We start from the raw sequence: 23,534 nt of genomic DNA on the forward strand, positions 1-23,534 counted from the left end.
ACTATGTTCACTGGGCCTTTTAGTAAAGAAATATAGTACGTTTTTCAAGATCTGCTCCGGAAAGGAGGACTACCGCCATTTTCAGTCTAGATCAAAGTCGTTGCCATGGATACTCGAAAAATAACTTTAAAAAAAAATCCCAAACTATCAAAAGGCACCAGTTCACCATTAGACCCATCAATGTGCAAAATATGGTGAAGAAATATGGTACGGTTTTCAAGATCTGCTCCGGGAACGAGGACTACCGCTATTTTCAGTCTAAATCAAAGTCGTTGCCATGGAAACTCGAAAAATATTTTTTTTAAAAATCCGAAAACTATCAAAAGGCACCAGTTCACCACTAGATCTATCCATGTGCCAAGTTTGGTGAAGAAATATGGTACGGTTTTCAAGATCTGCTCCGGAAACGAAATGTGACGGACGGACGGACAGCACCCATTCCTATATTCCCCTTCCACTTCGTGGCGGGAGATAATAAACAGAACTTTATCTCATAGAGCAAATTGAAAAGGCTGACACGTTCATTTTTGTCAGCAACACTTGCAGGTCACTGAAGATGAATAATTTCTTGTTTTGTTACAAAAGACAAATTTCTCTATTTTCTTCTAAGCCTTTCATCTGAAAATTTCCATCTCCCTTTCACATGAAATCTGCTGCTGTGCAACACTGAGAGAAAGCAGCTAACACAATGGGAACAATACACTACAACAAACTAAAAAACACCTAACTGCAAAAATATCTAATTTCAATAGTTTCAAAATTATTGCAGGTCAAGCAAAAACAATCTAAGCTGCCATTGTACATGTACAAATAGAGGCTAACCTGCACGTGTGCGTGCGTGAGTTGGAGAGAGAGAGCCTGTGTTTGTATTTTCAGTGACACGCTAGTCGTGATCTCTATGATCCAGAAGTCTCCCATGTTATTCCAAGGGAACCCCATGCCAGACTTCTGAAGATTCCCCTGGAGATTTGTTCCTCCGGGCTGCCATGTCACAGGGGACAGTAGCATGCTACACCATATTAGGCTAAAAAAATAATAGTCTTGGTTCTCAGGCACTGCCCGCATCATCATAAAGTCTGCTGCATGTTTTGTTTTATTTCATATTATTAAAAAATCCTAATACTTAAAAACAATGCTATCCAATATAACACCCAGTTACTTCCCTTACACGTGCACTGCTTTACTGCACATCGTGTGTTATGGTCATGGCGGCAATAGGAGTTTGTATGCTTGTTTATGTAGGGAGGCCATTTCCCAGGTTGATGGTACACAACTGTATCTTTGGGCACCTACTAGTTTGAACAAGCAAAAAAAACCCCAAAACTCAAAAAACCACTGCCCGCATGCACTATATTTTCAAAAGTCATTGCCTGTGAACCAATTCTTTTCATTTTTTTAAACCTTATTACGGTAATTAATTTATAATGGATGGCAATCACTTACTAACCTATTAAATATGTCATAGGTCAATGTTTCTTTTTTGTTGTTCAACTTTTATGAAAGATCAATTGGGACTGATTGGTGCTGATTTTCTTAACAGAGTTCGGTAAACAAAGTACCTGTCATTAGCGACTCAAGGGTGGGGAAGTCTGTATTATCGCAGTATCACTAGTTTGTGGTGTGATACGTGTGGATTATGCATAATCAGTATGTATGCCACATACAGCCTAGTTTGCGTCAAAGGACATCACGTAAAATAATGGGTTCTTTCTAACAAATTTCGAATGGAGGTAGGGGTAATTTCACTTCAAAAACATTCCAGAAACTCTCACAAGAAAGTTTACGCGTATACTCATGAGTAGTCGTGACATACTGCAACGAGTCCTGTATTCAATCACGCGATGAATTATCGGCTTAGATTTGCATAAGTAAACAGTTGACAGGGGTTGTGGATTACAAGATTAACTGATACCGCGATAATACAGAGCCTATGAAATACTATCCAGATGACCAGGACTTCACTGGATGTTCTTCACATATATCTGCTCTCTGTAAACTACACGTCACACGACATGTCACACGACAATATAAACATACATTTCCACATGACGTTCTCCCAGTCACCTCATCACTGATCTAGAGTTAGTACTTGAAAGTACTCGTTTAAGTAGTAAGAACCAGTATCATTTAATACAAACTTTGGCAAACAGATAACACCATATTTCTACTGTTGATTACGGGAGTGCTGTCAACCCACCATACACAACATGTTTGATACGAGAAGCATTCAGACAATATGGAAATACAAAATGTCAACTCATCCGCTGTCGCCACATGAGAATACCTGCTTTGTAATTATTACCTTTTTCGTTATAGCTCTTGTAGTCCCAAGACTATGATCACTAAACAGTGCAGACTATATTCACATAGTACAATTGTCAATGGTTCATATATTCTCAAACAGTTCAGCTGGAACAGCAATAATAGCCTTGAACATAGCCAGTAGTTTGCTTGGATAGGCCTCTGCACCTAGAATGCTGACATGATGTACAAATATACAAGACAAATGCACCAGGTAGATAGGGAGAGCTCTACACCAGGTACATAGGAGAGCTCTACACCAGGTAGATAGGGAGAGCTCTATACCAGGTAGATAGGAGAGCTCTACACCAGGTAGATAGGGAGAGCTCTACACCAGGTAGATAGGGAGAGCTCTACACCAGGTGGATAGGGACAGCTCTACACCAGGTAGATAGGGAGAGCTCTACACCAGGTAGATAGGGAGAGCTCTACACCAGGTGGATAGGGAGAGCTCTACACCAGGTAGATAGGGAGAGCTCCGAACCAGGTAGATAGGGAGAGCTCTACACCAGGTAGATAGGGAGAGCTCTACACCAGGTAGATAGGGAGAGCTCTACTCAAGGTAGCTACCAGCCGGAGATCCAGGTAAAACACACACAATTAAACAATCCAAGTAAAAAAAGATGCAGTATTACAAACCAACAGAATCAAATCTCACTGGTTCAGTGAATGAGCAAATGCTATATGAATATAAGATCACTAAAATACATATTGCCATTGGTTGCCCCTCCCGGCTAAACTGTTCAACGTTTGTATACAAAATATGTTCTGGAATGATGATCGACATACATATTGGAATGTTGTGTAAGGACACAAACATCTGCAAAACAGTTGTTCCATCATCTTGAACAACAACACAACACAGCTCCCACAACACAGCTCCCACAACACGGAATGCAACAAGGGGGATAACTCTAGATCTGGGACTCATTCTTGTAGCTGGCTAGCAACATGTTCAGCCCGTGTTGACTAACAACAAATAGTGCCACACACAATATACTCCACTTCCTGCGGGCCTCATGTGAATCCAGGCAATCAGAACACTGCAAATTACATGTTGATTCCAACAGGGCTTCATAAACATATAGTGTACATCTCCTCCAACAGCTATATCTCGGGGTATCCATGGTTACCAGATTCCTGAGATCAGCAGACCATCACAGAACATAAGGCATCAATGTAAGAATGCACACACATGAGTTTGCATCCTGTTTTTGTTTTGTTTGAAAAATGGGCAAATTTGCGGGAACAAAATAATTTGCATTTCCCTGCTTGAGTCTGAGAAGCAAGGTGCTATATTTCCGTACCTCTAGATTCAAACACAAGACATAATAGGAAATATCTGGCATGATGAATTATCTGAGTAAGATACACACTTCCATCACTGAAAGAACCGAATGATACACGTCTCATGGTGAAAGTACCGACAGCTATTTACTGACACACACAGATGATACTCGTCTCATGGTGAAAGTACCGACAGCTATTTACTGACACACACAGATAATGCTCGTCTCATGGTGAAAGTACCGACAGCTATTTACTGACACACACAGATAATGCTCGTCTCATGGTGAAAGTACCGACAGCTATTTACTGACACACACAGATGATGCTCTTCTCATGGTGAAAGTACCGACAGCTATTTACTGACACACACAGATAATGCTCGTCTCATGGTGAAAGTACCGACAGCTATTTACTGACACACACAGATAATGCTCGTCTCATGGTGAAAGTACCGACAGCTATTTACTGACACACACAGATGATGCTCGTCTCATGGTGAAAGTACCGACAGCTATTTACTGACACACACAGATGATGCTCGTCTCATGGTGAAAGTACCGACAGCTATTTACTGACACACACAGATGATGCTCTTCTCATGGTGAAAGTACCGACAGCTATTTACTGACACACACAGATGAGAGTGGCTGTCAGGAGTGAGTGAGTTGGGTTAAATGCCGCTTTTAACAGTATTACAGTCATATCACGGCGTGTCAGCTTAATGTGGGAGGAAAGCCCGAAGTGATGCAGGTCTCAGACGTTTACCACTTCGGTGAAACCCACAAGCACGGGTATGGTGCTGACAAACCTAGAAACATGATAGGGGCGAACCGTGATTCAAACCCATAATCATAGCATAGCGAATCACAGCACCTTAGACGACTGGGCCACCCGTGCCCCCAAGCTGTCAGGACCAGGTTCCCCGAGTGGGTAACTTACCATCTCACCAGACTAATGGAGTAGCATGTTTTACTTTAGTGAGTGAGTGAGTGAGTGAGTGAGTGGAAACCTGATACAGGTATTAGACTCTGGGTAAAACCCACGAACACAAACAATCCTTGAACCATAACCAGGGCGGATCTGGGATTCAAACATGGTCATTGGTGTCTGGCACTCCTAAGGGAGACAACTCTGCAGAGACAATGACAGTTGGCCCATGGTTCACTAGATGGAGAATGTACTGAGTGGAATGGTCAAATCACAACTTCTTGTCTTATACTATATGAAGAATGTAGGGAAGGGAATGTTCAAATCACACCCTCTAGCAGCAGTAACCACAGCCCCTGCACTCCACACTTTCAAGCAGGAGCTGTCATAGCAACAGTAACCATGACAACACAATGCCACAGCTTTTCTACTCCAAACCTTTAAGCAGGAGCTGCCACAGCAACAGTAACCATGACAACACAATGCTACAACTCCTGCACTCCACACTTTCAAGCCATAGCAACAGTTACCATGACAATACCACAGCTCCCACACTCCAGACTTTCAAGCAGGAGCTGTCATAGCAGCAGTAACCATGACAACACAATGCCACAGCTTCTACACTCCACACTTTTAAGCCATAGAATCAGTTACCACGACAATGCCACTGCTTCCACACTTTGAAGCAAGAGCTGCCATAACAACAGTAACCAAGATAATACACACCCAGAAAATGATCAAACTCTAAGCTCATTAACCGATTCAGGAAAATCTGTGCAACTCAGACAAACTAATATTGATTTTATATTAACTTCACCCTATCAATTCCAATAATAACTCAATACAATATTATGTCTTAAAGCTTGCATGATGAGTCTTAATATTTCCATAGAAAATTAAATTTTTTTTCAACTGATCAATATAATAAAATAAATACTTGTACACATCAAGGCTAAAAGATACCGGACGTGAGCCCAAGTACTTGGGACAGTCTACAACAGCCGTTGACCAAGGTCCAGTGGGCTGTACAGTAATGAAACCTGTGTTAAAAAATATTTTCATTTATAAGGCATTGAACAAAAAACAGTTCCAATAACAAAATCCACTTCAACACGGAACAAAAGAATATCCCTAGAGATTTTGACTAAATCAAGACTGCTCCTGTCTATACATTATGTTCAGGTCTGACAGAAGTTGGTCATGCTCACAACCCAGTAAACTTTGAAATCAAAGTAACCATTAAATGATCTGTATACACACAATGCCTCTTTCCTACAATCTCAGCTGACATTACTTGAATTTAGTTTTCTTTAATTTCTTGATGGAGAATTGCTGACTGCTGCCAAATGTGATCACAAGTTCAAGTCATCATCCTCGTCGTGATACTCCACCTGTCTGTCTCGCTTGAAGGGAGCACTCGGCTTCTTCTTGACGCGATGTCGCAGTCCCAGGCAGGTGAACAGGACTCCCAGAACCAGTCCAAGCAACAGACAGCCGATGGCTGCCCCAGCCACCACATCTGAAACATCAAACGGAACTTACAGATGGGGTGCACAGCTGGGGGTACACTAGTATGGTATTATATTCATGCTACACTTCCTGGTATTATATTCATGCTACACTTACCAGCATGGTATTAGACACAAGCTACACTTACCAGCATGGTATTAGACACAAGCTACACTTACCAGCATGGTATTAGACACAAGCTACACTTACCAGCATGGTATTAGACACAAGCTACACTTACCAGCATGGTATTAGACACAAGCTACACTTACCAGCATGGTATTAGACACAAGCTACACCTACCAGCATGGTATTAGACACAAGCTACACCTACCAGCATGGTATTAGACACAAGCTACACTTACCAGCATGGTATTAGACACAAGCTACACCTACCAGCATGGTATTAGACACAAGCTACACCTACCAGCATGGTATTAGACACAAGCTACACCTACCAGCATGGTATTAGACACAAGCTACACTTACCAGCATGGTATTAGACACAAGCTACACCTACCAGCATGGTATTAGACACAAGCTACACCTACCAGCATGGTATGAGACACAAGCTACACTTACCAGCATGGTATTAGACACAAGCTACACTTACCAGCATGGTATTAGACACAAGCTACACCTACCAGCATGGTATTAGACACAAGCTACACCTACCAGCATGGTATTAGACACAAGCTACACCTACCAACATGGTATTAGACACAAGCTACACTTACCAGCATGGTATTAGACACAAGCTACACCTACCAGCATGGTATTAGACACAAGCTACACTTACCAGCATGGTATTAGACACAAGCTACACTTACCAGCATGGTATTAGACACAAGCTACACCTACCAACATGGTATTAGACACAAGCTACACCTACCAACATGGTATTAAACTCAAGCTACACCTACCAGCATGGTATTAGACACAAGCTACACCTACCAGCATGGTATTAGACACAAGCTACACCTACCAACATGGTATTAGACACAAGCTACACCTACCAACATGGTATTAAACTCAAGCTACACCTACCAGCATGGTATTAGACTCAAGCTACACCTACCAACATGGTATTAAACTCAAGCTACACCACTACACCTTCCAGCATGGTATTAGACACAAGCTACACCTACCAACATGGTATTAAACTCAAGCTACACCTACCAGCATGGTATTAGACACAAGCTACACTTACCAGCATGGTATTAGACACAAGCTACACCTACCAACATGGTATTAGACACAAGCTACACCTACCAGCATGGTATTAGACACAAGCTACACCTACCAACATGGTATTAAACTCAAGCTACACCTACCAGCATGGTATTAAACACAAGCTACACCTACCAGCATGGTATTAGACACAAGCTACACCTACCAACATGGTATTAAACTCAAGCTACACTTACCAGCATGGTATTAAACTCAAGCTACACCTACCAGCATGGTATTATACTCAAGCTACACCTACCAGCATGGTATTATACTAAAGCTACACCTACCAGCATGGTTTTAGACACAAGGTACACCTACCAGCATGGTATTAGACACAAGGTACACCTACCAGCATGGTATTAAACTCAAGCTACACCTACCAGCATGGTACTTGACTGGCTGGGGTTGTTTTACTGTTTTCTGCAGGATGCCGTGGAGGACCCAGTCCCACATGCCCCCCGTGAAGCCCTTGTTGGCCGGCGTGTTGGACTTGGACAGATCTTCAGCGAAGTAAATAGCAATCCCTGAAACACATGAGTTTGTGTGACCTGATAAATGGTGTATGCAAACAGTCTGAAGACTACAGGTGTAGGTCTTACAGTCTAAAGACTATAGGTGTAGGTCTTACAGTCTAAAGACTATAGGTGTATCTGAACAGTCTGAAGACTACAGGTGTATCTGAACAGTCTGAAGACTACAGGTGTATCTGAACAGATTAAAGCCTACAGGTGTATCTGAACAGTCTGAAGACTATAGGTGTATCTGAACAGACTAAAGCCTACAGGTGTATCTGAACAGACTGAAGACTACAGGTGTATCTGAACAGACTAAAGTCTACAGGTGTATCTGAACAGTCTAAAGACTATAGGTGTATCTGAACAGACTGAAGACTACAGGTGTATCTGGACAGACTAAAGTCTACAGGTGTATGTGTTATAGACTGAAGACTATAGGTGTATGTGTTATAGACTGAAGACTATAGGTGTATCTGAACAGACTGAAGACTACAGGTGTATCTGGACAGACTAAAGACTACAGGTATATCTGAACAGTCTAAAGACTATAGGTGTATCTGAACAGATTAAAGACTATAGGTGTATCTGAACAGACTAAAGCCTACAGGTGTATCTGAACAGTCTAAAGACTATAGGTGTATCTGAACAGACTAAAGACTATAGGTGTATCTGAACAGACTAAACCCTACAGGCGTAGGTCTTACAGACTAAAGTCTACAGATGTATCTGGACAGACTAAAGCCTACAGGTGTATCTGAACAGACTGAAGACTACAGGTGTATCTGGACAGACTAAAGTCTACAGGTGTATGTAATATAGACTGAAGACTATAGGTGTATCTGAACATACTAAAGACTACAGGTGTATCTGAACAGACTGAAGACTACAGGCATAGGTCTTACAGACTAAAGTCTACAGGTGTATCTGAACAGTCTAAAGACTACAGGTGTATCTGAAGAGACTAAAGCCTACAGGTGTATCTGAACAGACTGAAGACTACAGGTGTATGTGTTATAGACTGAAGACTATAGGTGTATCTGAACAGTCTAAAGACTACAGGTGTATCTGAACAGACTAAAGTCTACAGGTGTATCTGAACAGTCTAAAGACTACAGGTGTATCTGAACAGACTGAAGACTATAGGTGTATCTGAACAGTCTAAAGTCTAAAGGTGTATCTGAACAGTCTAAAGACTACAGGTGTATCTGAATAGACTGAAGACTACAGGTGTATCTGAACAGATTGAAGACTACAGGTGTATCTGGACAGACTAAAGTCTACAAGTGTATCTGAACAGTCTAAAGACTATAGGTGTATCTGAACAGACTAAAGCCTACAGGTGTATCTGAACAGTCTAAAGACTACAGGTGTATCTGAACAGACTAAAGTCTACAGGTGTATCTGAACAGACTGAAGACTACAGGTGTATGTGTTACAGACTAAATTCTACAGGTGTATCTGAACAGTCTAAAGACTACAGGTGTATCTGAAGAGACTAAAGTCTACAGGTGTATCTGAACAGACTGAAGACTACAGGTGTATGTGTTACAGACTAAATTCTACAGGTGTATCTGAACAGTCTAAAGACTACAGGTGTATCTGAAGAGACTAAAGCCTACAGGTGTATCTGAACAGATTGAAGACTACAGGTGTATGTGTTATAGACTGAAGACTATAGGTGTATCTGAACAGACTGAAGACTACAGGTGTATCTGGACAGACTAAAGAGTACAGGTATATCTGAACAGACTAAAGACTATAGGTGTATGTGTTACAGACTGAAAACTGCAGGTGTATGTGTTATAAACTGAAGACTACAGGTGTATGTGTTACAGACTGAAGACTACAGGTGTATGTGTTACAGACTAAAGACTACAGGTGTATGTGTTACAGACTAAAGACTAGAGGTGTATGTGTTACAGATTAAAGACTACAGGTGTATGTGTTACAGACTGAAGACTACAGGTGTATGTGTGACAGACTAAAGACTATAGGTGTATGTGTTACAGACTAAAGACTATAGGTGTATGTGTTACAGACTATAGACTACAGGTGTATGTGTTACAGACTAAAGACTATAGGTGTATGTGTGACAGACTAAAGAGTATAGGTGTATGTGTGACAGACTGAATACTATAGGTGTATGTGTTACAGACTGAAGACTGCAGGTGGATGTGTTACAGACTAAAGACTACAGGTGGATGTGTTACAGACTGAAGACTATAGGTGTATGTGTTACAGACTAAAGACTACAGGTGTATGTGTTACAGACTAAAGACTATAGGTGTACCTGAACAGACTAAAGACTACAGGTGGATGTGTTACAGACTAAAGACTACAGGTGTATGTGTTACAGACTAAAGACTATAGGTGTATGTGTGACAGACTAAAGACTACAGGTGTATGTGTTACAGAATGAAGACTGCAGGTGGATGTGTTACAGACTGAAGACTATAGGTGTATGTGTTACAGACTAAAGACTATAGGTGTATGTGTTACAGACTAAAGACTATAGGTGTATGTGTGACAGACTAAAGACTACAGGTGGATGTGTTACAGACTAAAGACTACAGGTGTATGTGTTACAGACTAAAGACTATAGGTGTATGTGTTACAGACTAAAGACTATAGGTGTATGTGTTACAGACTAAAGACTATAGGTGTATGTGTTATAGACTGAAGACTACAGGTGTATGTGTTACAGACTAAAGACTATAGGTGTATGTGTTACAGTCTAAAGACTATAGGTGTATGTGTTACAGACTGAAGACTACAGGTGTATGTGTTACAGACTAAAGACTATAGGTGTATGTGTTACAGACTGAAGATTACAGGTGTATGTGTTACAGTCTAAAGACTATAGGTGTATGTGTTACAGAGTAAAGACTATAGGTGTATGTGTTACAGACTAAAGACTACAGGTGTATGTGTTACAGACTAAAGACTATAGGTGTATGTGTTATAGACTGAAGACTACAGGTGTATGTGTTACAGACTAAAGACTATAGGTGTATGTGTTACAGTCTAAAGACTATAGGTGTATGTGTTACAGACTGAAGACTACAGGTGTATGTGTTACAGACTAAAGACTATAGGTGTATGTGTTACAGACTGAAGACTACAGGTGTATGTGTTACAGTCTAAAGACTATAGGTGTATGTGTTACAGACTGAAGACTACAGGTGTATGTGTTACAGACTAAAGACTATAGGTGTATGTGTTACAGACTGAAGACTACAGGTGTATGTGTTACAGACTAAAGACTACAGGTGTATGTGTTACAGAGTAAAGACTATAGGTGTATGTGTTACAGACTAAAGACTACAGGTGTATGTGTTACAGACTGAAGACGACAGGTGGATGTGTTACAGACTAAACACGACAGGTGTATGTGTTACAGACTAAAGACTATAGGTGTATGTGTTACAGAGTAAAGACTATAGGTGTATGTGTTACAGACTGAAGACTACAGGTGTATGTGTTACAGTCTGAAGACTACAGGTGTATGTGTTACAGACTTAAGACTGTAGGTGTATCTGAACAGACTAAAGACTACAGGTGTATGTGTTACAGACTAAAGACTATAGGTGTATTTGTGACAGACTAAAGACTATAGGTGTATGTGTTACAGACTGAAGACTGCAGGTGTATGTGTTATAGACTGAAGACTACAGGTGTATGTGTTACAGACTGAAGACTTCAGGTGTATGTGTTACAGACTAAAGACTAGGTGTATGTGTGACAGACTAAAGACTACAGGTGTATGTGTTACAGACTAAAGACTACAGGAGTATGTGAACAAACTGTATGTTTACCTTTGAGGCCAAAATCATGGGCATACTGATACTTGAGCCGGAGACTGTGGACGTTCTCGTACCAGTACTGGTGACAGTTGGACATGTTAGACATCTGAAACACACAACTACAGATACAGACACGATAAACCACGTAGTACATTACAGACACGATAAACCGCGTTGTACATTACACACACGATAAACCGCGTTGTACATTACACACACGATAAACCGCGTTGTACATTACACACACGATAAACCACGTTGTACATTACACACACGATAAACCACGTTGTACATTACACACACGATAAACCGCGTTGTACATTACACACACGATAAACCACGTTGTACATTACACACACGATAAACCACGTTGTACATTACACACACGATAAACCACGTTGTACATTACACACACGATAAACCACGTTGTACATTACACATACGATAAACCACGTTGTACATTACACACACCAGACATCACGTTGTACATTACACACACAAGACATCACGTTGTACATTACACACACGAGACATCAGGTTGTACATTACACACACGAGACATCACGTGGTACATTACACACACGATAAACCACGTTGTACATTACACACACAAGACATCACGTTGTACATTACACACACGACATGTGTACTTACACAATGGTCAAACATGGGCGTCCAAGGGTGTACTTACACAATGGTCAAACATGGGCGTCCATGGGTGTACTTACACAATGGTCAAACATGGGCGTCCATGGGTGTACTAACACGATGGTCAAACATGGCCATCCAAGGGTGTACTTACACAATGGTCAAACATGGGCGTTCATGGTGAACTTACACAATGGTCAAACATGGGCGTCCATGGGTGTACTGACACAATGGTCAAACATGGGCGTCCAAGGGTGTACTTACACAATGGTCAAACATGGGCGTCCATGGGTGTACTTACACAATGGTTAAACATGGGCGTCCATGGTGAACTTACACAATGGTCAAACATGGGCGTCCATGGGTGTCCATGGGTGTACTTACACAATGGTCAAACATGGGCGTCCATGGGTGTACTAACACGATGGTCAAACATGGCCATCCAAGGGTGTACTTACACAATGGTCAAACATGGGCGTCCATGGTGAACTTACACAATGGTCAAACATGGGCGTCCATGGGTGTACTTACACAATGGTCAAACATGGGCGTCCATGGGTGTACTTACACAATGGTCAAACATGGGCGTCCATGGATGTACTAACACAATGGTCAAACATGGCCATCCAAGGGTGTACTTACACAATGGTCAAACATGGGCGTCCATGGTGAACTTACACAATGGTCAAACATGGGCGTCCATGGTGAACTTACACAATGGTCAAACATGGGAGTCCGTGGGTGTACTTACACAATGGTCAAACATGGGCGTCCATGGGTGTACTTACACAATGGTCAAACATGGGAGCCTTGTAGGCCCTGTTCCAGTAGCTTTTGGTCAGTTGGTCCTGATGCTTGTCCAGGAGTTCTCCAACTGATATCATTTCTCGGGACCCAGCAACGTCGCAGTGACTCGTGTTGGACCCCTCGCTCTTGACTTCCTTCAGGGTGCACTTACTTAAACCCATACGCTGGCAACAAATGAGTGAGTGAGTGAGTGAGTGAGTGAGTGAGTGAGTTTGGGTTACAGAGAAGAACAGTCTGGCCAGGCTGTCATCTGGTTATGTTGTCATTTCATGGTGCAGGCTAGTCCGGTTATCATTGAGATATATCATCACTTACTTATGTAGACAAGTCTTCTCATCCTCATCATCTAGTTGATGTTAGTTTGTCGTTTAACACGACACTCAGCAATATTCCTATAGTAGTAAATAATCGAGTCTAGGCCAGACAATCCAGTGATTGACATCATGAGCATCGATCCATGCAATCGGGAAATGATGACATGCATTACAAAGTCAGCGAGCCTGACTTCCCAACCCTGTTAGTCGCCATATAGGACAAGCACAGTCGCCTCTTACGGAAGGCATGGGTTGCTGAAAACCTTTCTCTATCCTGAATCTTCATGGGTCGCATCATCCAGTCATCATCAGTTATCATCCAGTCATCTCCAAGGCATCATCAGTTATCATCCATCATCATCAGTAATCGTCATGTCGTCAGTAATCATCGCCGTATTATCATCAGTCATCATCTTATCATCATGATGTCATCATCAGTCATCGTCATCATGTCATCATCAATAATTGTCGTATCACCATCAGTCACCATCGTGTCATCATCTGTCATCATCAGTAACCGTCGTATCATCATCAGTCAACAATGTGTCATCATCAGTAAATGTCGGGTCATCATCAGTCATCGTCATATCATCATCCAGTTATCAGTCATCATCAGTCATTAGTATGTCAACATCAAGTCATCGTTAGTCTTCATCAGTCATCATCCGTTCATCACCGTGTCATCATCAGTCATCATCCGATAATCATGATCCAATCATCATCGTGCCACCATCAGTCATCGTCAGTCATCATCCGTTCATCATCAGTCATCGTCGTGTCATCATCAGTCATCGTCGTGTCATCATCAGTCATCATCTAAGGATGTCATCATCTAGTCATGCAAGTCTGAGCCAGCAACACATACACCAATGGATGACAGGACATGCTAGTATTACAACAACTGTGGGTCTACTCACAAATGTGAAGTGTTCACAGTTGTACTTGTAGCCATACCAGGGGATGCCCAGGATCACCCGCTCCTCGTTGATGCCGAAGGATGCATATTCATCCACACCTGGTCAAGCAGAAACACCAAATGGGAGGCAAGACAACAAAGTATGAATGTGCGGAGAACTGTAACTAATGGGCCATAGACCCCCCTTCACCTAGACATTTCGTTGTCACCATGTGGAGATGGTGGCTCCAGCTTCACACAGCCCTCCCTGCCTCTAACAAGCACCTGCACTCACCCAGACTGATCATGGTGAAGACAGTGGCTCCAGTTTTACACAGCCCTCCCTGCCTCTAACAAGCACCTGCACTCACCCAGACTGATCATGGTGAAGACAGTGGCTCCAGCTTCACACAGCCCTCCCTGCCTCTAACAAGCACCTGCACTCACTCAGACTGATCATGGTGAAGACAGTGACTCCAGCTTCACACAGCCCTCCCAGCCTCTAACAAGCACCTGCACTCACCCAGACTGATCATGGTGAAGACAGTGGCTCCAGTTTTACACAGCCCTCCCTGCCTCTAACAAGCACCTGCACTCACCCAGACTGATCATGGTGAAGACAGTCGCTCCAGCTTCACACAGCCCTCCCTGCTTCTTACAAGCACCTGCACTCACCCAGACTGATCATGGTGAAGACAGTGGCTCCAGCTTCACACAGCCCTCCCAGCCTCTAACAAGCACCTGCACTCACCCAGACTGATCATGGTGAAGACAGTGGCTCCAGTTTTACACAGCCCTCCCTGCCTCTAACAAGCACCTGCACTCACCCAGACTGATCATGGTGAAGACAGTCGCTCCAGCTTCACACAGCCCTCCCTGCTTCTTACAAGCACCTGCACTCACCCAGACTGATCATGGTGAAGACAGTGGCTCCAGCTTCACACAGCCCTCCCAGCCTCTAACAAGCACCTGCACTCACCCAGACTGATCATGGTGAAGACAGTGGCTCCAGTTTTACACAGCCCTCCCTGCCTCTAACAAGCACCTGCACTCACCCAGACTGATCATGGTGAAGACAGTCGCTCCAGCTTCACACAGCCCTCCCTGCTTCTTACAAGCACCTGCACTCACCCAGACTGATCATGGTGAAGACAGTGGCTCCAGCTTCACACAGCCCTCCCAGCCTCTAACAAGCACCTGCACTCACCCAGACTGATCATGGTGAAGACAGTCGCTCCAGCTTCACACAGCCCTCCCTGCTTCTAACAAGCACCTGCACTCACCCAGACTGATCATGGTGAAGACAGTGGCTCCAGCTTCACACAGCCCTCCCAGCCTCTAACAAGCACCTGCACTCACCCAGACTGATCATGGTGGAGACAGTGGCTCCAGCTTCACACAGCCCTTCCTGCTTCTAACAAGCACCTGCACTCACCCAGACTGATCATGGTGAAGACAGTGGCTCCAGCTTCACACAGCCCTCCCAGCCTCTAACAAGCACCTGCACTCACCCAGACTGATAATGGTGGAGAAAGTGGCTCCAGCTTCACACAGCCCTCCCAGCCTCTAACAAGCACCTGCACTCACCCAGACTGATCATGGTGGAGACAGTGGCTCCAGCTTCACACAGCCCTCCCAGCCTCTAACAAGCACCTACACTCACCCAGACTGATCATGGTGAAGACAGTGGCTCCAGCTTCACACAGCCCTCCCTGCCTCTAACAAGCACCTGCACTCACCCAGACTGATCATGGTGAAGACAGTCGCTCCAGCTTCACACAGCCCTCCCTGCTTCTAACAAGCACCTGCACTCACCCAGACTGATCATGGTGAAGACAGTCGCTCCAGCTTCACACAGCCCTCCCTGCTTCTAACAAGCACCTGCACTCACCCAGACTGATCATGGTGAAGACAGTGGCTCCAGCTTCACACAGCCCTCCCAGCCTCTAACAAGCACCTGCACTCACCCAGACTGATCATGGTGAAGACAGTGGCTCCAGCTTCACACAGCCCTCCCTGCTTCTAACAAGCACCTGCACTCACCCAGACTGATCATGGTGAAGACAGTGGCTCCAGCTTCACACAGCCCTCCCTGCTTCTAACAAGCACCTGCACTCACCCAGACTGATCATGGTGAAAGGCACAGCGGCCCTAGCCTGACACCCGCTTCCTTCATGCTGGTACTCAAAGCTGCTGGGGTCAATCATGATCCAGTCACAGGCGTGATACAGGGTGTCCTGAGTGATGGTGCAGTCACCATCATAGCAAGCCGGCTTCCAAGGCACCACACACACCATCTGCAACGACAATATTAACAATAATGAAAATTCAGTTCAGATCAACACACCTGAACACCAAGGTTGTTATGATTCACTCGCGTATCCGATGAATCGAACCATATCCATTCATGAACTGAATTCATTTTTCTAGCTCACTAGAATTAAATAGTTTTTGATATGGAGTTATGTGCATTTATATACCTTGTCCCTTTAACTATCCCTAAAAATATGATAAGCTTTCTTCAAAGACAACACTCTTATATATTTAATTTGACTAGTACCTGGATAAGTGCAGTATATAGAATGTATAATAAATAAATAATTAACAAACTATGTCAAATAATTTATGTTATTGTTTCACTGAAGATAATAAATAATACATCAACTGCTGACTTGTTATTGTAATTGTGAATAAATATTCGTATTCGTTACCCTATATTCATGATGCGAGTTATATTCGTCTAACTCATTGTACCTGAACTGCTGATCATCACGTAGTTAGGTAGGTTCCTAGACAGACAGGGGGCACCGGTGGCCCAGTCGTCTAAGGCACTGCGATTCGCTGTGCAGAGTTGCGTCCCTTGGGCACGCCAGAAACCTATGATTGTGGGTTCGAATCCCGGTTCGCCCCGATTATGTTTCTAGGTTTGTCAGCAACATACCTGTGCTCGTGGGTTTCACCAAAGTGGGACCTGCATCACTTCTGGCTTTCCTCCCACATTAAGCTGACACGCCGTGATATAACTGGAATACTGTTAAAAGCGGCGTTAAACCCAACTCACTCACTCACTCACTCCTAGACAGACAGTGTACCCACCTGAATAGGATGTCCATAATGTATCTTTGGAGTTAGCGCTGACTTGAGCTTAAGGAGGATTTTGCTCACTTTCTGCACTATGGAAGCATCTTTAGTTTTGAGGACGTTCATGAGCTTGACTGAGACAAAATCTGCGTGTGAGGATTTCCTGCGGCTGACAATGTTGTCGACCCACGTGGTGGAGTTGGAGTTGGCAGCCTTGTAGTCCAGTTGGACTGAAACACAACCGTCAGTGAGACAGGGTCCTCATGCACTCATTTAGCTGTACAAGCCAGGAACAGCCAAACTGCAGCCTCCACAATCTGTTGCAACAATCAACCATATGCATCCACTCCTACCTTCAATCTCACCCGATAACCACACTTAGCCATCTCATCTGACAACCACACTTAGCCATCTCATCCGACAACCACACTTAGCCACTTCACCAGATGACCACACTTAGCCATCTCACCTGACAACCACACTTAGCCATCTCACCCGACAACCACACTTAGCCATCTCATCTGACAACCACACTTAGCCGACTCACCCGACAACCACACTTAGCCTTCTCACCCGACAACCACACTAAGCCATCTCATCCGACAACCACACCTAGCCGACTCACCCGACAACCACACTTAGCCATCTCACCTGACAACCACACTTAGCCACTTCACCAGACAACCACACTTACCCAACTCACCCGACAACCACACTTAGCCACTTCACCAGACAACCACACTTACCTGACTCACCCTACAACCACACTTAGCCACTTCACCAGACAACCACACTTACCCGACTCACCCGACAACCACACTTAGCCATCTCACCTGACAACCACACTTAGCCACTTCACCAGACAACCACACTTAGCCATCTCACCTGTCAACCACACTTAGCCATCTCACCTGACAACCACACTTAGCCACTTCACCAGACAACCACACTTAGCCATCTCACCTGACAACCACACTTAGCCATCTCACCTGACAGCCACACTTAGCCATCTCACCCAACAACCACACTTAGCCATCTCACCTGACAACCACACTTAGCCATCTCACCTGACAACCACACTTAGCCACTTCACCAGACAACCACACTTAGCCATCTCACCCGACAACCACACTTAGCCATCTCACCTGAAAACCACACTTAGCCACTTCACCCAACAACCACACTTAGCCACTTCACCTGACAACCACACTTAGCCATCTCACCTGAAAACCACACTTAGCCACTTCACCCAACAACCACACTAAGCCACATCACCTGACAACCACACTTAGCCATCTCACCCGACAACCACACTAAGCTACATCACCTGAAAACCACACTTAGCCATTTCACCTGAAAACCACACTTAGACATCTCACCTGACAACCACACTTAGCCACTTCACCAGACAACAACACTTAGCCATCTCACCTGACAACCACACTTAGCCACTTCACCAGACAACCACACTTAGCCATCTCACCTGTCAACCACACGTAGCCATCTCACCTGACAACCACACTTAGCCACTTAACCAGACAACCACACTTAGCCATCTCACCTGACAACCACACGTAGCCATCTCACCTGACAACCACACTTAGCCATCTCACCTGACAACCACACTTAGCCATCTCACCCAACAACCACACTTAGCCATCTCACCTGGCAACCACACTTAGCCATCTCACCTGACAACCACACTTAGCCACTTCACCAGACAACCACACTTAGCCATCTCACCCGACAACCACACTTAGCCATCTCATCTGAAAACCACACTTAGCCACTTCACCCAACAACCACACTTAGCCACTTCACCTGACAACCACACTTAGCCATCTCACCTGAAAACCACACTTAGCCACTTCACCCAACAACCACACTAAGCCACATCACCTGACAACCACACTTAGCCATCTCACCCGACAACCACACTTAGCCACTTCACCCAACAACCACACTAAGCTACATCACCTGACAACCACACTTAGCCATCTCACCCGACGACCACACTTAGCCACTTCACCAGACAACCACACTTAGCCATCTCACCTGACAACCACACTTAGCCACTTCACCCAACAACCACACTAAGCCACATCACCTGACAACCACACTTAGCCATCTCACCCGACGACCACACTTAGCCACTTCACCAGACAACCACACTTAGCCATCTCACCTGACAACCACACTTAGCCACTTCACCCAACAACCACACTAAGCCACATCACCTGACAACCACACTTAGCCATCTCACCCGACAACCACACTTAGCAATCTCACCCAACAACTACACTTAGCCACCTCACCAGACAACCACACTATGCCACGTCAACCAGACAACCACACTAAGCCATAGCAGAAAGACTCTGCAATGTTATGGGTTATTATAAAAAAGATAATTCAACTCCAAACAATCATATCAAGAAACACATCACAGATCTTCTAAAATGTTTGCAAAGGCTTTACTTCATGAACATAAATGAAAACTAGGAGAATATCTCCCGGTCTCCCAACACCACATCTTCCTGAGGCAAGAGAGTTAGCTGATTATAAAAGTCCAGTTTCCACCCTGCCGAACTAGGCTGGTATTATGGAGTTACATTTTGGCTCAACTAACGAGTCTATGCATAGTCCAATCAAAATCACACAACAGATTCGAAATCCAGTTCGTAATCCGTCTTGCAGATTTCGGTCGTTGTCAACAGATATTTACCAAATCTTTTATTGTTTTTAATCAAGGTGCTCACGAGAGTTGATGCACTTGGTGCTGTAAGATCCGTTTTATCACAATATAGATCTTGATAATTGATCAAATCGTCTTGACATGACGCCACCATTTTTGTCTGAAGCAAATGCAAGTGGTACGAGAGATGGAATCTGATTGGTCCATTCATAATAAATACTGGTGGCGCTATGATCGAGCCCAGAAACTCCAGCCTAGTTCGGCAAGGGTGGAAACTGGACTTTTAGAGTCAGTTATCTCCCTTTGCCTCAGGAAGATGCTGACAACCAGGAGCAGTGCCTGCACTAGTTACCCATGAAGCCGTATTTCTTGTGCATCTGGTGAGCAAAGCACATGACGTCTGTGTTGAGGTTGGTCTCCGTGGCGATGACGGAAGTCAAGGAATCCCATTCCCAACTCCTGAAGTCTGCCGTACCATTTGTCACAATAAATACCTGTGAACAGGAAACAGCCAGGGATGTAGCTAGGCTTCTTAACTGTTTGTTTGTTTGTTTGTTGTTTAACGCCGCACTCAGAATGAGAAATATTCCAGCCATATGATGGCTGTCTGTAAATAATCGAGTCTAGACCAGACAATCCAATGATTGACATGTGCATCAATCCACACAACTGGGATACGATGACATGCATAAATCAAGTCAGCGAGGCTGACCACCCGATCCTGTTAGTTGCCTCTTACGACAAGCATCGTCGCCTTTTATGGCAAGTATGGGTTGCTGAGGACCTATTCTACCCTGGATCTTCACGGGTTGCTTCATAATTGAGTGCTCCTGGCAGGCAAATTTAGAAAGTCATTATGTTGTCCAAAATTGGGATATTTTAAAAGTTTGGAAATGATTAACTGAGATCCCCAACAGCAGTTGTTTTGAAGTTGTATATAGTCTCTGTTTGTATGCATGTCCATGCAAGGCATTTTTGTTTTTGCCTGCAAGGTTTTTCCATACACCCGGGTTATAGCTTAGTTTATACAGTTTTCTGCTAGTCTGTCTTACAGACCCTGATACAAATATATCAACTACAGCCCATGCAAGTCTATAATGTTTGGCAAGTCTAGATTACTGCAGTATCTGAAAATGAAGAGAATCACTGGGCTCCCTTTTTATTATATTTTTATTAAGATAACTGAACACCTGTTTTTTCTGTACGATATGTTCATTTCAGAGACTATATGTTAGTAAGTTTTCTGTCTGCTAGTTCTTTTCCAGGTCAAGTTTCTACCCACAATGCCTGTTTTTTCTATTATCGTCTTAGGCTGGCAAGGCCTAAATTTCCCATCAACCCTTGCGGCAGATAACAACTTAACTTAATATTTTCCCTTAAATTTTATAACTTAGCTAATTTGCATGTGCCTCACTATTCAATATTTGACCTGGTACGCAATTTGGGTTACACAACTTTTAATTCTCACCTTCAGACGTAAACTTCAAATCTCTGCGTGTTAAGTAAGTGTCCAATTCCATCATTTGTATTACATTTCATGCCTCGTCTTTACCAGGCCTCCACACCTACTTACAGGCACACTATTATTTAAACGTTTTTTTCTATATGAGTAGGTTTCATTCTCGCTTAATATCTTATCAAATATCACTTGTGCCATACAGTTTTTGGTTACTTGCTTGTTTAATTTAATGCTTGGGTTTTTTAGTTGTTCAAGTATACACTTTCTTACTGTGTAACTTTATGTGCCAAATATTGTACCTTGTCTGCATCTTTTACCTTATTCGGCCAAATAAATCTAGTTATTTTTAGTCCTGTTGTGGTTCCTAATTTGAGAATATTATCAAACCATGCAGAATTTTAAACATGAGTCATATATCACAACTGAACTGGAAATATCTCAATCCTCCACATGTTGAATCTTGGCATTATTTTAAACAATATGGCCTTAGTCAGCCATAAATGAAAACCATAAATGGGCTTCACACATCGTACCCATGTCAGAAATCAAACCCCAGTCTTCGGCGTGACGAGTGAACGCTTTAACCACTTTACTACCTGACCGCCTTGACACGTTCTAGAGGAAGTAGAAACAGTTTGTGAAAGTCTTATGGATGATGATGCGAAGGACGGCATCAACAAAATCTGCATTGACAACATCAACATCAACATGTAGGCGGGGCAGGATGAGCAATAACAAGATGGTTTTGTCATCACTGTGAGTCAGCATGACAGCATATTTAACAAGGGGGTGGGAACAAAATGCATAACTTTCACTTTATTCATTGATTATTTTGTGGGCTGAAAAGTATTATTTGTTTAAAATATATTCAATATCTTTCCATCAATATTTTTTAGCCCCAAGTGCACCTGATGTACAAGTGAAGGAGGTTGTATCAAACAAGGGCAGGTAACTCTAGCCACATTCTCATCACTGGAATGTGGTCATCCCTGTGTCCAGTTCATCATCATATAGAGTAACATTTTAGGACAGAATTCTAGAATTATAATCTACATATACTCATATTGAGCTCATGGAAACATGAATCAAAATGACGACAACCATGTTATATCTCACAACGTTCTTAGAGATGAATACCGATAAATAAAACCCAGATAAATAGGTTGACTAAACATCAACATGATCAACAAAATTAGATATTACTGACATGAAAGAAAAAAATATGACAGAGTACGTGGTTTCGTTATGACTTATCCATATTTAATCGCTTTAGAGTGTAGTATATTGTTATAACAGCTGAAGCAAGTCTAGAGGCGACTTCACTTCCGCGTTTTGTTTTACGAATGTACAACAATCAGACACCCCTATAACTATGACTGAACTGCAGAACCGAAATGATGCGACCAGTACCTCTTTATCCGTGGACTTCATTCTGTTCGGTCGAACACACCCATCCTTCGTCTTGCACGGACATACCACCTCGCCTGCAGACGAGACGGAGAGAGCCGACATAGCAATCACCAACAGGTAAGCGCAGGTGTGCACTGAGGTCAACGCCATATTCACTCTGTGTCAACGACAGTGATGAAAAGAGTAAATATGGAAAAATTTGATGGTGAATGTACCACGGGGTTCGCAGTGGATCTCGGCAATCACTTCAAACGACAGGCCTGTTCTCGATGTCCAGAGGCATGTCAGCCGCCATTACGTGTGTGCGTATACTAGTTCCCCAGCAACAGGTTCTACACCGCAACTGCGCAACGACCAACAGAATGACGACTTAGAGAATATTTCAGAATTGTGGCGCGCGGAAATCACATCTTGTATTTCTGAGAATGAACGCTTTAATTTCTTCATTAAATCTTAAAGTAGTCAAATACATAGATATTGAACATATAACAAAGCAGCAGCGAATTTATACCACATTTTTATGATAAATTTATAATCCTGAATACATTTATTGACATGTTATATCATATATAGGTTGTTACTTTATTTTTACATGTTTCTTTTAAAAAAATGATACAGTCCTGGAACAAGCAAGCAGAAGTGACGCGTGT

The 23,534-nt window shown here is 43.2% G+C and overlaps 1 protein-coding gene across 1 annotated transcript; it reads right to left on the bottom strand.

The window, feature by feature from the left end:
- Positions 1 to 1,434: 1,434 nt before the first annotated feature.
- Positions 1,435 to 23,185, bottom strand: LOC139466812 (di-N-acetylchitobiase-like). Its single transcript, XM_071248509.1, has 9 exons — positions 22,885 to 23,185; positions 20,368 to 20,509; positions 17,339 to 17,553; positions 16,362 to 16,539; positions 14,265 to 14,362; positions 13,015 to 13,197; positions 11,591 to 11,684; positions 7,641 to 7,784; positions 1,435 to 6,037 (listed from the first exon to the last, which is right to left on the bottom strand). The coding sequence occupies exons 1-9, from the start codon at positions 23,032 to 23,034 to the stop codon at positions 5,871 to 5,873; spliced, it is 1,371 nt and encodes a 456-aa protein (XP_071104610.1). The 5' UTR covers positions 23,035 to 23,185; the 3' UTR covers positions 1,435 to 5,870.
- Between the last annotated feature and the right edge of the window lie 349 nt (positions 23,186 to 23,534).

This window comes from Haliotis cracherodii, unplaced genomic scaffold, assembly GCF_022045235.1.
Source record: "Haliotis cracherodii isolate W230 unplaced genomic scaffold, xgHalCrac1.p SCAF_19, whole genome shotgun sequence".
Taxonomy (NCBI): Eukaryota; Metazoa; Mollusca; class Gastropoda; order Lepetellida; family Haliotidae; genus Haliotis; species Haliotis cracherodii.

What these genes read in the sequence shown, in the direction of transcription:
- LOC139466812 (XM_071248509.1), bottom strand. Translation starts at nt 23,034, where the DNA reads ATGGCGTTGACCTCAGTGCACACCTGCGCTTACCTGTTGGTGATTGCT. An exon ending in TTTCACCATGATCAGTCTGG is followed by an intron (nt 14,363 to 16,361) that starts GTGAGTGCAGGT and finishes CTGCTTGACCAG; the next exon opens with GTGTGGATGAATATGCATCC. An exon ending in GCCAGTCAAGTACCATGCTG is followed by an intron (nt 6,038 to 7,640) that starts GTAGGTGTAGCT and finishes TTGATGTTTCAG; the next exon opens with ATGTGGTGGCTGGGGCAGCC.